The 15,905-nt window shown below is 46.1% G+C and overlaps 2 protein-coding genes across 3 annotated transcripts; one reads left to right on the top strand and one right to left on the bottom strand.

The window, feature by feature from the left end:
• Nucleotides 1–1,778: 1,778 nt before the first annotated feature.
• Nucleotides 1,779–14,045, bottom strand: LOC144485630 (uncharacterized). Of its 2 annotated transcripts, XM_078203730.1 has the most exons (3): nucleotides 13,983–14,045; nucleotides 3,840–4,655; nucleotides 1,779–2,864 (listed from the first exon to the last, which is right to left on the bottom strand). In XM_078203730.1, exon 3 carries the CDS (start codon nucleotides 2,524–2,526, stop codon nucleotides 1,936–1,938), a length of 591 nt encoding a protein of 196 aa, XP_078059856.1. In that variant the 5' UTR covers nucleotides 2,527–2,864; nucleotides 3,840–4,655; nucleotides 13,983–14,045; the 3' UTR covers nucleotides 1,779–1,935. The 2 variants fall into 2 exon arrangements, 1 of the variants encoding a protein (XP_078059856.1); XR_013496179.1 differs by lacking the exons at nucleotides 1,779–2,864; nucleotides 13,983–14,045 and adding an exon at nucleotides 6,090–6,165 and having other exon boundaries at nucleotides 4,321–4,655.
• On the top strand, nucleotides 5,938–12,152 carry LOC144485631 (uncharacterized). Its single transcript, XM_078203732.1, has 2 exons — nucleotides 5,938–6,025; nucleotides 10,447–12,152. The coding sequence occupies exon 2, from the start codon at nucleotides 10,695–10,697 to the stop codon at nucleotides 11,277–11,279; it is 585 nt and encodes a 194-aa protein (XP_078059858.1). The 5' UTR covers nucleotides 5,938–6,025; nucleotides 10,447–10,694; the 3' UTR covers nucleotides 11,280–12,152.
• Nucleotides 14,046–15,905: the final 1,860 nt, after the last annotated feature.

The raw sequence follows: 15,905 nt of genomic DNA, 5'->3' as shown, positions 1-15,905 counted from the left end.
AGATGCTGGTCGACCCGCTGAGTTTTTCCGGCGTCCTCTGTTCTTGTAGCAATTCTTTCCAAATGGGAATAAAAAACAACAAATGCTGGAAAATGGGGTTGAGAAGAATGATTCCAGGGGTGAGAAACTTCAGATATGAAGATAGATTGGAGAAGCTGCGACTCTTGCACTTGGAGAAAAGAAGGCTAAGAGGAGGTTTGATAGAAGTATTCAAAATCATGAGGATGCAGAAGAGATTCACTGAGGTGGTCACAGGGAATAGAGGCTTTAGTTATCAGGAAAGATTAGAGAAACTGAGGCTCTTTTAATTGGAACAAAATCTGATTGAATATCTGAGGAAGAGGTTTAAAATTTCATCAGGTAAATGAGGAAAAACTAGTTCCCCCAGTCGGTGAGTCAGGAACTAAAGGACATCAAATTCAAATCATCAACAAAAGTCTCAGAGCCAGGAATGAAATATTGAGCAGGCAACAATTAAATTAAAGTTTATTTATTGGTGTCACAAGTAGGCTCACATTGCCACTCTAATAAAGTTACTGTGAAAATCCCCTAGTCGCCATATCCCGGCGCCTGTTCAGGTAAACATGAGGGAGAATTTAGCATGTCCATTGCACCTAACCAGCATGCCTTTCTGACTGTGGGAGGAAACCAGAGCACCCAGAGGAAACCTATGCAGACACGGGACCTAAGCTGGGAATCGAACCGAGGTCCCTGGCGCTGTGAGGCAGCAGTGCTAAGCATTGAATGGGACTCCCACTGTCCCTGTGGATTTGTGTTCATACTGTCCCATCAAACACTCCGAAGGGAAGTACATGCCTGTGTTATCGATACCTCGGAGGGATACCAAGGCTAAGAGAGACTCTTTGGAAGGGATGGGAAGTGGGTTCATGAGAGTAACCAGAGGGCTAAGAACTGAAATAATCCAAGTAATGAGGTCTTGGCTCAGTGGTTGCTTTCTCATATCTGAGTCAGGAGGTTGCAGGTTCAAATCCAGATCCAGACAATTTTGAACAGAAATTCCGAACTGACACTCCATTGCAGTACTGAGGGAGCCCCGCACTGTCAGAGGTCCCGTGTTTGAGGTGAGACTGAACAGACAGGTGCAAGAGATCCATTGATGCTATTTCAAAGAGCTGGGGATTTCCCCCCAGAGTCTTGGTCAATCTTTATTCCTCAATCAACATCACTCAAATACACGAGCGCACAGTGGTTAGCACTGCTGCCTCACAGCTCCAGCGACCTGGGTCCAATTCCTGGTTTGGGTCACTGTCTGTGTGGAGTTTGCATATTCACCCCGTGTCTGCGTGGGTTTCCTCCGGGTGCTCCGGTTTCCTCCCACAGTCCAAAGATGTGCGGGTTATGTGCATTGGCTATGCTAAGTTGCCCATAGTGTCCCGGGATGTGTAGGTTAGAGGGAATAGCGGGGTAAATATGTGGGATTGTGACAATAGGGCCTGGGGGGCGGATTGTTGTCGGTGCACACTCGATGGGCCAAATGGCCTCATTCTGCACTGTAGGGTTTCTATGACATTATCTGGAGTATTGTTCATGGGATCTTGCTGTGCACATGAGCTGCTGCATTTTCAACATCGTCTGAACTTCAAAAGCAATTCATTGGCTGAAAAAGCTTTGGGACAACCTGATGTCATGAAAGGCTCGACAGAAATATAAATCTTTTTTTAAATGAGAAAAGACCAGAAATGGAACAGTCGAGAACAGGATTTCAATTAGCCCCCTCTTATCCTGGAGAAAACAAATACTTAACAAAAGGGTGTTTGACACTGAGCTGATTTATTTCACATGTATTCAGAATATTAAACTCCATCCCAGTTCTTGGGATTATCATCAGAAACAAACTCCACAAGTTAGAATGAACATGGTTCAGTCCAGGATGTGATTAACAGCAGCAATAACAGCAGAATCCAATCCCTGCTGTCACTTGTGAACTCGCTGGTGTCTCAGTAGGTGGAATGAATTAGTGAATCTCTTCCCACACTGGGAGCAGGTGAATGGCCTCTCCCCTGTGTGAACTCTTTTGTGTCTCAGTAGGTGGGATGACTGAATAAATCCCTTCCCACACACAGAGCAGGTGAACAGTCTCTCCCGCGTGTGAACTCGCTGGTGTTTTAGCAGAATTGATGAGTGAATGAATCCCTTCCCACACTCGGAGCAGGTGAATGGCCTCTCCCCAGTGTGAACTTGCTGGTGTGTCTGCAGGTTGGATGACTGAGTGAATCCCTTCCCACATACAGAGCAGGTGAACGGTCTCTGCCCAGTGTGAATGCGTTGGTGAGTCAGCAAATCCGGTTTCCTTTTAAAGCTCTTCTCACAGTCAGAGCAAGTGAAAGGTTTGTTATCAGAATGAACAAGATCGTGTGTCTGAAGACAGGATAACCGAGTAAATCCTTTCCCACACACAGAGCAGGTGAATGGCCGTTCCCCGGTGTGACTGCGTCGATGAGCCTCCAGATGGGAAGGACAACTGAATCCCTTCCCACAGTCCCCACATTTCCATGGTTTCTCCATGGTGCCAGTGTCCTTGTGTCTCTCCAGGTTGGATGATCAGTTGAAGCCTCATCCACACACAGAACACGTGTACAGTTTCTCCTCGCTGTGAATGGTGTGATGATTTTTCAGGCTTTGTAACTGGTTCAAGCTCTTTCCACAGTCAGTTCACTGGAACACTCTCACTCAGGTGTGTGTGTGTCTTGGTGCTTTTCTAGTCACACTGATGTTTAAAATTCTTTTCCCACAAACAGAACAGGCAAACGTTTCTCCTTCCACATTCAGAGGTTGATGATATTCAGCTCCTGATGAATCGAGTGAATGTCAGATATTGACGAGTGTTTCCCGATTGTAACTCCCTGCGGAAAAAAGATTTTAGAAAAGCTGTCAATGTAAGAACAGGATAACATTCAGAACAAACGTTTCTCTTGGTTTGAGTTTGCTGTGTGTTAATCCTCTCCTTTTAACCCCTTAGAAAAGGAGTTTCCAAAATCCATCACTGTCAGAGGATACAAACTCTGAATTTGGTTATCTGAAGGGGATGAATGAACCGGGTTAGACGGAAAAGGCAGGGGAATACCACTCAGTGAATTGCTCATTCTGAGAGCCAGCACAGACGCAATGGGCCAAATGGCCTCTTTCTGTGCTGTAACAATTCAGAGAAAGTCACAACATTCCCTCCTCCTGGTTCCGAGCCCAGGATGATGACACATTGATTTGATTTATTGTGACATGTGAAAAGTAATGTTTCTGGCAACCGATACAGACAAAACATACCATTCATAGAGTATATAAGGGAGAAGTACAAAGTCTCGCAACACCAGGTTAAAGTCCAACAGGTTTATTTGGTATCACGAGCTTTCAGAGCACTGCTCCTTCATTAGGTGAGCGTGTTCACCTGATGAAGGAGCAGTGTTCCAAAAGCTCCCAAATTTTTAACAAATTTAACAAAAGAATAACCAATTTTAACAAAAATAACAAACAGAACATAATTTCATTCATGCCTTGTGAAAAACATGGATCTGAATCTTGTGTTCAGGGCTGGGTGTGTGGAGATATTTTCAGAGGAGCCTTGGTCAACACCACTGAGACCAACTTTAAATTGCAGATTGTATGAATGGAATGGATTTGAAGCCCTGTCCCCAGAACATTGTGCTGCCTCTCTGGATTATTAATGCAGCGACATTGCCACAAGTTCAGTCTCTGAATTCAGGGGAATGATCACAGGCACATATTCTTAAAGGGAGACTGCAGGTCCAAGAACATAATCAGCTAATTAACTAGAATCTTAAACTCCAGCCAGTATTATAGTTGGTAACATCAGAGAAACAAACCTGAATTGTCAGAATGAACATGGTTCAGTCCTGGGTATGATGAACGCCAGCAACATCAGTGGAATCCAAACCCTTCAGTCACTTGTGAACTTGCTGGTGTGTCATCAGGTGGGCTAGCTGACTGAATCCCCTTGCACACACTGAACAGGTGAATGGCTTCTCCCGGGTGTCAACTCGCTGGTGTGTCAGAAGGTTTGATGAAGTTTTGAATCCTTTCTCACACATGGAACAAATGAATGGTCTCTCACCAGTGTGAACTCGCTGGTGTGTCAGAATTTTTGATGAATTAGTGTATCTCTTCTCAAACACAGAGCAGGTGAATGGCCTCTCCCCAGTGCGAACTCACTGGTGTGTCAGCAGCTGGGATAACTGAATGAATCCCCTCCCACAAACAGAACAGGTGAATGGCTTTTGTCCAGTATGAACTCTCTGATGTATCAGAAGCTCAGATGACTGAGTGAATCCCTTCCCACATACGGAACAAGTGAACAGCTTCTCTCCAGTGTGACTGAATTTCCAGCAAGGATGGGTATTTGAATCCCTTTCCGCAATCTCCACATTTACACAGTTTCTCCGTGATGCTGGTGTCCTTATTTCTCTCCAGGTTGGATGATCAGCTCAAGCCTCGTACACAGTACACGTGTACGGATTCTCTCTGCTTCAATTGCAATGTTTTATACACTATGCAACTGTTAAAACAATCTTCCCTCCATATTCAAAGGGCAATAATACTCACACTCCGATTCATTGAGTATCAGATATTGATGCGATGTTTGGTTTGCGTTTCCCACCTCCAAATCCTCTGCTTCTAATAACCTGATAAAGGAGTTTGAAAAGTCATCACTGTCAGTACAAGATAGAAATTCTGAACAGACAGTTCTCATTTGGTGGAATATTTTCCACTTTCATTCCCCCAAATTCATTTGGTCCTGAATTGATCCTAAATTGAATATCTTCTCCACAAATCCTCAGCTTCTAATATGTTGTCAATGGAATTTACAAATGTAACCAATGTCAGTCCAGGATATAAATTCTCAACAGACAATTCAAATCTGTATATCCCCATCCCACACACTCTCCCTCCTCCCTGGAAATCCAAATTAAGTTTTGGATAATTCTTTCGAGATCCTTTTAACAAATTTAACAAAAAAAAACAATTTTAACAAAAATAACAAATTGAGCATAATTTCATTCATTACTTGTGACAAACATGAATCTGAATCACTCTGACTGGCCAGACAGAATAACAGACGTTAACAGTTACATGGTATAGAGAGATATGGACCAAATGCAAGCGATTGGGAGTAGTTTAGGGGTTTAAACAAAAAGGGCGGCATGGACAAGTTGGGCCAAAGGGCCTGTTTCCATGCCGTAAACCTCTATGACTCTAACCTTGCGTCCAGAACTGTGTGTGTGGAGATTTTCTCAGAGGAGCTTCAGTCACCAGGGGTTTACAATGGGTTTGCCTCACAGCATCAGGGACCTGGGTTCAATTCCCGGCTTGGATCACTGTCTGTGTGGAGTTTGCATTTTCTCCCCATGTTTGCGTGGGTTTCCTCCGGATACTCCAGTTTCCTCAGTCCAAAGGTATGCAGGTTAGGTTGATTGGCTATGCTAAATTGACCCTAGTGTCAGGGGGGATTAGCAGGGTAAATGTGTGGGGTTACGGGAATAGGGCCTGGGTGTGATTGAGGTCGGTGCAGATTCAATGGGCCGAATAGTCTTCTGTACTGCAGGGATCCTATGATTACCAACACTGAATCTAACTTTAAATTGCAGATTGTATTAATTGAATGGATTTGAAGCCCTGTCCCCAGAACATTGTGCTGTCTCTCTGGATTACTAATGCAGTGACATTGTCACTCGGTCAGTGTGTCCCCCCTGCTCTCTTTGTTGGAGGTGGCTTGTGGGGAGAAAACGGAAGCGGTGGATAGTGAGTGGAGAATGTTCATTGTAATCCCCCCGGCACTGACCTCTCACCCGACACCTCACAATGCCCGGGGACTGATTGACAGCAGCTCCGACCAATAGGAGGAGGGGACGGGGCTGGAGGACCAATCGGAATGAATGAGAGGCGAGGCTGAGTGAGGCATGCGCAGTGTGATTAAGGGCAATGGGGAAGATTTTTTTTCCGATCTGCAATCCGTCCAGGAGAGAATGGCGGGATGCAGGGAGCGATGGATCAGGTCAGTGACTGGATACGCTTCGTAAGCATGTTATATAGATTGCAAATGAGAAAGAATAACCCACCGGTTCCCGGGGACCGTTCCCCCGCCCTGGAGTGCTTTTCTCACAGAGCTGGGTTAGCGGCCGCCATCCTTATCCGGGCACTCGCAGTAGATAGAGCGCATGCGCAGCCGCCAGTTTTATTGGGTACCAGGTAGAGCGCATGCGCAACCGCCATCTTTGTTGGGGGCAATAATTTTGATTATTTTTTCCACGAGAAATCAACCTGCTTCACGCTTCCACTTCCAGTTTCTTATTATTGAGGCAGAACAATGATAAATGGCCAGGGCAGTGACAATCATTTCTATTTATGTTGTGTCTTCAACAAAATAAAAGTTTTAAGGCAATTCGGAGAAATGTTACAAAATAACAATTGACACTGAGCCAAATGACGAGATCACAGAATCCCTGTCGTGCAAACCATTGGGCCCATCGAGACTGCATCAACAACAATCCCACCCTGACCCTATCCCCGTAACCCCACGTATTTACCTTGCTGACATGAAGGGGCAATGCAGCATAGCCAATCAACCTAACCTGCACATCTTTGGAGTGAGGGAGGAAACTGGAGCACCCGGAGGAAACTCATGCAGACATCGGGGAAATGTGCAAACTCTGCACAGAGGCTGGAATTGAACCTGAGTCCCTGGCGCTATGAGACAGCAGTGCTAACCACTGTGCCATCAGTTTTGAGTAGTCTTAACGAAGGAGAGTGAGGTAGAGAATCAGAGCGGCTTAAGGAGGAAATTCCAGAGCTTGTGACTTGGACAAATGAAAAAGGTCATTACTGGGAGAGTGATTAAAATCGGAAATGCTTAAGAGCCTGTGTGGCTGAGAAATATTACATAAATTTGGATGATTGCAACTATGTAGGTAAACAGGAATGAGAAATTTAAAAATTTGGTGCTTCTTAAAAGGAAGTGTTTGTAGACTGGTAAGCTCTACGGTGATGGCCGAACAAGATTTGATGCGAGTGAGCACATAACCTTTAAAACAAAAAGTCTGGTTCAGCCTCATTCATTTGGCAGGGACAGGGATAGAGCTGCTGGTGAGGAACTGAGTGCAATGGGTCCACTCTTCTCAGAATGTCAGACGAATTTGGATGGTGCGTGGCTCAGAGGGGAGCTTGCAGGTGATGGTGTCCACATACTCCTGCTGCCCTGGTCCATCCAGGTGGTGGAGGTTGAGGGTTTCGGAGATTCTATCAAATTGTGGCTCTGTTCTAGGTCTATAAAATGCCTCTCCATTGCCCATGTCTCTCCCACCCACTTCTCTCATTCTTACTCTTTCTGTCTCTCTTGTCACATTGAATTCTCTAGCCCAGGGTGGTAGATGTTCCATCGTTGGTTAAGTTTAAGGATGGGATGGAGAGATTTTTGGTTTCTTGGGCGGGGCGGGGTGGGGAGAGGGGAGGGGGGGGTGGAGGTGGAGGTGAAAGATATGGGGAGCTGGCGGGAAAGTGGAATTGAAGACCAACACCAGCCATGATCATGTTGAATGGCTGGAGCCGGCTCAACAGGCCAAATGGTCTACTCCTGCTCCTATTGCTTGTGTTCGTGCAGATCTATGTGTAGACTCAGACCGAGTGGCAGGCTCCCTTCCCTGAAGGAGCTGATTGAACCTGATCACTTTTCACAAAAGATCCAACAGCTTTCATGGTCACCTTTCCCTCCTGTCAGCCCCATATAACACCAAATTCATTCACCTCAATTTCACAACCTGTTTTTGTGAGTTCTCTCTCGCTCCCATTTTACTGTCTGAGATCAATTCCACGGGGTATCAGAAGGGGAGGATTTGCAGTCAGAAAACTCAAACCAAACATCCCATCAGATTCAAATGAAGTCACCTAATTTATCGTAACCTGAATATTTGTGAATCGTGAAAATAGAAGGATAAAGCGTCATTCACAGTGGGGAGAAACGATGGGAATGTGGGGAGGGATTCAGATCTCCATGTGAACATTGGCCCAGACACACCGGGGAGAGGTCATTCACTTGCTCCAAGTGTGGGAAGGGATTCTCTCGCTCATCCAGCCTGCTGCAACACCAGCGAGTTCACACTGGAGAGAGACCTTTCACTTGCTCCAACTGTGGGAAGGGATTCGCTCAGTCAAACAACCTGCTGAGACACCAGCGAGTTCACACTGGGAAGAGACCATTCACTTGCTCGGAGTGTGGGAAAGGATTCGCTCGGTCCTCTGACTTGATGGCGCACCAGCGAGTTCACACTGACGAGAGACCATTCAAATGTCCAGACTGTGGGAAGTGCTATAAAAGTTCCCGGGACCTGATACTCCATCAACGTGCTCACAGTGACGAGAGGCCATTCAGATGCTGTCATTGTGAGACTGGGTTCAAACAATCATCTCAACCCACTGAGTACCAGCATAGTCACACCGGGGAGAGGCCATTCACCTGCTCAGTGTGTGGGAATGGGTTCAGTCGGTCATCTAACCTGCGGACACACCAGCGAATTCACACTGGGGAGAGACCTTTCACCTGTTCTGAGTGTGGGAAGGGATTCACTCAGTTATCCACTCTGCTGAATCACCAGAGTGTTCACAATGAGAAGAGACCATTTCAATGTCCAGACTGCAGGAAGTGCTACAAAAGTTCCCGGCAACTGCTCCACCATCAACAAGTTCACACTGAGGAGAGACCTTTTAAATGCCCAGACTGTGAGAAGTGTTTTAAAAGTTCTGGGGAACTGATGCGCCATCAACGTGTTCACACCGATGAGAAACCGTTCAGGTGCTCTCACTGTGACACTGGGTTCAAGACATCATCTGAACCTCACTGTACATCAGCGAGTTCACACTGGGGAGCGACCATTCACCTGCTCCCAGTGTGGGAAGGGATTCACTCAGTCATCCCCTCTGCTGACACACCAGCGAGTTCATAGGTAACTAAGGTGATTAGATTTTACTGTTAATAAGATCAGGACTGATCCATGTTCATTGGGGTCTGTTTCTGTTCATGTTGGTAAACTTCAAACCAAAAGAGAAAATGCTGGAAAATCTCAGCAGGTCTGGCAGCATCTTTAAAGAGAGAAAAGAGCTGACGTTTCAAGTCCAGATGACCCTTTGTCAAAGCTTAGTTGGTAAACTTCAACCCAGTTACATGGGCTAATACTCTGGATAAAAGTTAAATAAGTCAACATTGTGTTCGCACATTATGTTGAATCTTTAACACCTCAAACATTAGTTAGTTCCTTCTGAAGGTCTCTTTCTCGCCCATCTCCTCCATTCTCACCTCCAACAAGTGTGAGGAGTTCATGAAGCTTCTTTGTTACTAAGATTGAGATAATTCGATCAGCTGCCGCTGCTGTATCCCTCCCTTCCACGCGCCTACTGGGACAAACCATGTCTCAAGTTCCCTCTTGACCAAGCCCAGAACAGACATCTTTCTCCAGTTTCTCTCCTATCTCCCCTCGTGCCCGCTCCATGTTTATCTTGTCCATGAGACCCACCCCGTGCTCCATCGACCCTATTCTCACTAAATTGCTGATCATCCAACTTCCCCACATTTGGTGATATTGTTAATGGTTCTCTCTTTTCCCTGGTACTGTCCCCCTCACTTTTGAATCCTCTGAAATCACCCACCCTGAAAAAAACACTCAATCCCAGTCTTTGCCAACTATTGCCCCATCTCCAATCTCCCTTTCCTCTCCAAACCCCCTGAACTCGGTGAGCCCCAAGGATCTATCCTTGGCCCCTCCTATTTCTCATCCACATGCTGCCACTGAATGACATCATCCAAAAGCACCGTGTTAGTTTTCCCATCTACACTGACAACACCCAGCTCTACCCATCCCTCTCCATTCCTCCACTGTTACTAAATTATCAAACTGCTTATCCCACATTCAGTACTGGATGAACAGAAATTTCCTCCAATTAAAAATTGGGAAGACCAAAGTCATTGTCTTCAGTCACCGTTACAAATTCTGTTCCCGAACTGCCAAGTCCATCCCTCTCCCTGGGAGCTGTCTGAAGCTGAATCACACTCTTCACAATCTCCATGTCAGATTTGACCCCAAGATGAGTTTCTGACCACATATCCACACCATCACTAATACCAGATATTTCAATCCCCGTAACGTCACCTGACCCCACCCCAGCTCATCTGCTGTAGCTCCTTACCCAGCAGCCCAGTGTGGAGGCACTGCGCCAGTCCCATTGGCCTGAGCCAACTGAGCATGTGTGGTGCTGGCAGGTGATCTGCATATTTAAAGGGACACTGTCCCTCTATGCAGTTGTCATTTGAACAGGACAGAAGTATTGTGAGAGAGACTCATTTCAACAAAGAAGAGAGCTGGATTTAGGGGAATAAAAATGTAAAGTTATAAAACTGTCCACCCTGAATTTGTCCTTTTTTCTTTACAGTAATTACTGATATAAATGGTTAAATGGACAGGAAGCTCAGACTAGACATCACATCAATCTAACCGAGTCACTCGATTCAGGACTGAATATCATTGGCATCATGGAAGGGGAGAGCAGCAGTCACAGCGAAGACAAACTGTACACGTGTTCCACATGTGGATCTGGATTCAACCAATCGACTGTTATGGGAAGGCACAAGTGTAACCGAAACAGGGAGAGTCCGTGTGGACAATGTGGGAATACTGGGAATGGATTCCATTATCCCTCTGATCAGGAAACTAATCGATTTGGTCACACTGGGGAGAGTCCATGTGGGCAATGTGGGGATACCAGGAAGGGATTCTGTTATCCCTCTGATCAGGAAATTCATCAATGCAGTCACACTGGGGAGAGTCCATTCACCTGCCCCCTGTGCGAAAAGGGATTCACTCGATTTTCAAACATGTTGCGACACCAGCAGGTTCACACCGGGGAGAAACCTTTCACCTGCATCCCACCTGCTGACACACCAGCGAGTTCACACCGGGGAGAGACCGTTGACCTGCTGTGTGTGTGAAAAGAGATTTACTGAGTCATCGGCCCTGCTGAGACACAAGCGAGTTCACACCGGGGAGAGACCATTCCCCTGCTGTGTGTGTGGGAAGGGATTTGCTGAATCATCAATCCTGCTGCGACACCAGCAAGTTCATACCGGGGAGAGGCCATTCACCTGCTCAGTGTGTGGGAAGGGATTCACTCAATCATCCAACCTTGTGAGACACCAGTGGGTTCACAAGCAACTGCACTGTTCTGATTCAGCAGTTATTACTGCTGTTAATCAGATTCGGGGGTGAACCTTGTTCATTATAAAACAGGGGAGTCTTGATGCTGTTGCTGATAACCACAGCAACTGGGCTGCAGTTGGAAGAATTTTCATTTATATAGTGCCTTTCACAACCTCAGGGTACCTCGATGCGCAGACAGAAATGTGATGCTGATCAGAGGTGATCTGTTTTTAGTGAGGTTGGATGAGAGCGAAATATATAATAAATTTATAATAGAATTTTACACTAAGTTTGAAAACAATGTTACTCAATCTGAAACAGGAGTCTTAAATCCTAACAGAAGTAACCGTGAAGTTATGAGGGGGCAACTGGATTGTGGTGTATTAGGAAAATACCGAAAAGCAGTGGATCTGTTGTCAACAAATGTATTCCCACAAACAAAGCTGATAAATGACTGAGTCAATCTCTTCCCACACACACAACCACCATCATCTAGAAGGACAAGGACAGCAGACACATGGGAACACCACCTGCTGGAAATTCCCCTCCGAGCCACACACCTTCCTAACTTGGAAATACATCACCGTTCCTTCATTGTCACTGGATCAAAATCCTGTAATTCCCTCCCTAACAGCACTATGGGTGTACCTACAACACATGGACTGAAGGAAGGCAGCTCACCACCACCTTCTCAGTAAATTTATGCAAAAGTCTGAAAACATGTACCAAACGACTCAAGAACAACTTCTTCCTTACTGTCATGTTTGAATGGTCCTATCATATATTAAGCTGATCTTTCTCTTCACCCTACCTGTACCTGCACCCTATCCTTTCCTTCTCCCCATGTACTCCATGAAAGGTATGCTTTGTCTGTATAGCGTGCAAGCAACAATACTTTTCAGTGGATCCCAATACATTTGACAATAAATCAAATCAAAATTTAATGCACATGTTGTGAAGTAGAAATCATGCAGGGCAATTGCAACACTTGTGAGGGACAGTGCAAGGCTCCCTCTACACTTTCCCATCAAACACTCCTGAGGTATGTACAACCCATCTAAGGTACAGAGGAAAGTTCTCTCTAAATCATCCTGTGAAAAACTCCCAGGGGAAGCACTGCCCAAGCTAGGTACAAAGGAAAACTCCCATTACATGCCACATCAAACAGTGCCAGAGAGGAGGAACACTTTGGATAAGAAAAACTCCATCTGCACTGCCCCACCAAACACTCCCAGCCCATAATGAGCTGGGTTCCAGGAGGTTAGTTACCAGGCGATTAAATTATGTCATAAAGCAACACCATTTAATCCAGCTGGTCCTCTCTTTGACCTTTTAAAAATGGAGAATTGGGACATCCTTTCCCCAAACAGCGCCAGAGAGTAGGCACAGTTTTCATAAACTCCCTCTACACCGCCCCATCAAACACTCCCAGCCCAGAATGAGCTGAGCTCAAGGAGGTTAGTTACCAGGCAATGAAATTATGTCTTTGGTGGAGGCAGGCACGCTGACATCGTTTAAGACTTACCTGGATTGTCACATGAGCAGCCTGGGAATGGAGGGATACAAACGATTGGTCTAAAGTCCAACAGGTTTATTTGGTAGCAAAAGACACTAGCTTTCGGAGCGCTGCTCCTTTGTCAGGTGAATGGGATTTCAGTTCACAAACAGGGCATATAAAGACAAACTCAATTTACAAAATAATGGTTGGAATGCGAGTCTTTATAGGTAATCCAGTCTTAAAGGTACAGACAATGTGAGTGGAGAGAGGGTTAAGCACAGGTTAAAGAGATGTGTATTGTCTTCAGCCAGGACAGTTAGTGAGATTTTGCAAGCCCAGGCAAGTCGTGGGGGTTACAGATGGTGTGACATGAACCCAAGATCCTGGTTGAGGCCGTCCTCATGTGTGCGGAACTTGGCCATCAGTCTCTGCATTCTCCAAGGCGGCCTTCACGACAACGCAGAGTCGCTGAGCAGAGACTGATAGCCAATTTCCGCGCACGAGGACGGCCTCAACCGGGATCTTGGGTTCATGTCACACTATCTGTAACCCCAACGACTTGCAAAATCTCACTAACTGTCCTGGCTGGAGACAATGCACATCTCTTTAACCTGTGCTTAACCCTCTCTCCACTCACATTGTCTGTACCTTTAAGACTTGATTACCTGTAAAGACTCGCATTCTAACCATTATTTTGTAAATTGAGTTTGTATCTTTATATGCCCTGTTTGTGAACAGAACTCCCACTCACCTGAAGAAGGGGCTTGGGGCTCCGAAAGCTCGTGGCTTTTGCTATCAAATAAACCTGTTGGACTTTAACCTGGTGTTGTGACACTTCTTACTGTGTTTACCCCAATTCAACGCAGGCATCTCCACATTTTGGAAATATATCACCATTCCTTCACAGTCGCTGGGTCAAAATCCTGGAATTCCCTCCCTATCAGCAGGGTGGATGTACTTGCACAACATGGACGGCAGTGGGTTCAGGTCCCATACATCACAAAGGTAGACACTCCTGCGCCCCCTACAAACATGGCGATCCCTGCTGCACATTGCCCCTTACAAAGATGCCGGCCGCACATGCGCACTGATAGACATTGCCACCAACAGATTGGCGGCCGTCAGCCCAGCCCAACACGACAAGTTGCGCCTCCAATTTGGTACCAACAGGGTGCCCGGGAAGTTATTTTCCAGGGTTTGGATTTGAACAACATGTTTACGAAGGCTCTCCACCCACCCGCCACATTCATCGCTCTCTGCGCGCCGAACTCTACCTTGAACTGATCTTGGATCCGAGTTAAAACCGTCCGTCCGCCGCCATTACCCGCACTGCGCATGCTTCAGACCCCTCCCCTATTCACTCTGGTTGGAGGACCAGCCGCTCCCGCTCGGTCCTCCAGCCCCGCCCCCTTTTCCTCTTGGCCCGGAACCGCCGTCAATCAGTCCCCGGGCATTGTGACGTTGGGCATGCGCAGTGCGGCTCATCCCCAGGGACAGGCGCTTGTTTGTCTGATCTTCAGGCGGGAAGGAGGCGGATAAGCGGAGGCAGCGTTAGGGGCAGTGGGTGGGAGGGGAGGCTCCACACACCCAGTGGAGGCTTCAACACCCCCAATAAGGAACTAGCGGCACCGCCTCAACACCCAACACAACGGCAGCTGCAGCGCTTCCTCCCGGGGCCAGGCCCCAGTGGACAAATGTGGCTTCAGGAAGGAAATGCAGCAATGGGTTTGATTTGATTTATTATTGTCACATGTATTGGGATACAGTGAAAAGTATTGTTTCTTGCGCGGTGTACAGACAAAGCATACTGTTCATAGAGTACATAGGGGAGTAGGAAAGGAGAGAGTGCAGAATGTAGTGTTACAGTTACAGAAAGGGTGAAGAGAAAGATCAGCTTAATATGAGGTAGGTCCATTCAAAAGGAGGAGGCTTTGGAGAGGGTACAGAAAGGATTTACCAGGATGTTGCCTGGTATGGAGGGCATTAGTTATGAGAAGAGGTTGGAGAAACTTGGTTTGTTCTCACTGGAACAACGGAGGTTGAGGGGTGAACTGATAGAATTCTACAAGATTATGAGGGGCATGGACAGAGTGGATAGTCAGAAGCTTTTTCCCAGGATGGAAGAGTCAATTACTAGGAGGCACAGGTTTAAGGTGTGAGGGGCGAGGTTTAATGGAGATGTTTGAAGCAAGTTTTTTACACATAGTCATAGAGGTTTACAGCATGGAAACAGGTCCTTTGGCCAACTTGTCCATGCCACCCTTTTTTAAAAAAACTTCTAAGCTAATCCCAATTGCCCGCATTTGGCCCATATCCCTCTATGCCCATTGTACCCATGTAACTATCTAAATGCTTTTTAAAAGACAAAATTGTACCCACCTCTACTCCTACGTCTGGCAGCTTGTTCCAGACACTCACCACCCTCTGTGTGAAAAAATTGCCCCTCTGGACACTTTTGTATCTCTCCCCTCTCACCTTAAACCTATCCCCTCTAGTTTTAGATTCCCCTACCTTTGGGAAAAGATATTGACCATCGAGCTGATCTGTGCCCCTCATTATTTTATAGACCTCTACAAGATCAACCCTCAGCCTCCGACGCTCCAGAGAAAAAAGTCCCAGTCTATCCAGTCTCTCCTTATAACTCAATCCATCAAGTCCTGGTTGCATCCTAGTAAATCTTTTCTGCACTCTTTCTAGTTTAATAATATCCTTTCTATAATAGGGTGACCAGAATTACACACAGTATTCCAAGTGTGGCCTTACCAATGTCTTGTCCCACTTCAACAAGACATTCCAACTCCTGTATTCAGTGTTCTGACCGATGAAACCAGGCATGCCGAATGCCTTCTTCACCATTCTGTCCACCTGTGACTCCATTTTCAAGGAGCTATGAACATGTACCCCAAGATCTCTTTGTTCTGTAACTCTCCCCAACGCCCTACCATTAACTGAGTAAGTCCTGCCCTGGATCAATCTACCAAAATGCATCACCTCGCATTTGTCTAAGTTAAACTCCACCCGCAAGTGGTTCTGATGTTACAGAAAAATAACTTGGCAATAATAGTCAATTACAGCAAATCAGAAACCAGGAATGTTTCTAATCCTTCATTGACGGACATATTCGCCAATTAAATCCTAGCTTTTCACCCTTTCGCATTCGATGAAAAATTGACTCCTGCAAATCTTTTATTTGCATA

The sequence above is a fragment of the Mustelus asterias genome, unplaced genomic scaffold (assembly GCF_964213995.1).
Source record: "Mustelus asterias unplaced genomic scaffold, sMusAst1.hap1.1 HAP1_SCAFFOLD_201, whole genome shotgun sequence".
NCBI lineage: Eukaryota > Metazoa > Chordata > Chondrichthyes > Carcharhiniformes > Triakidae > Mustelus > Mustelus asterias.
Note: the sequence above shows the minus strand (reverse complement) of the source record. Positions and strands in the feature narration are given on the sequence as shown.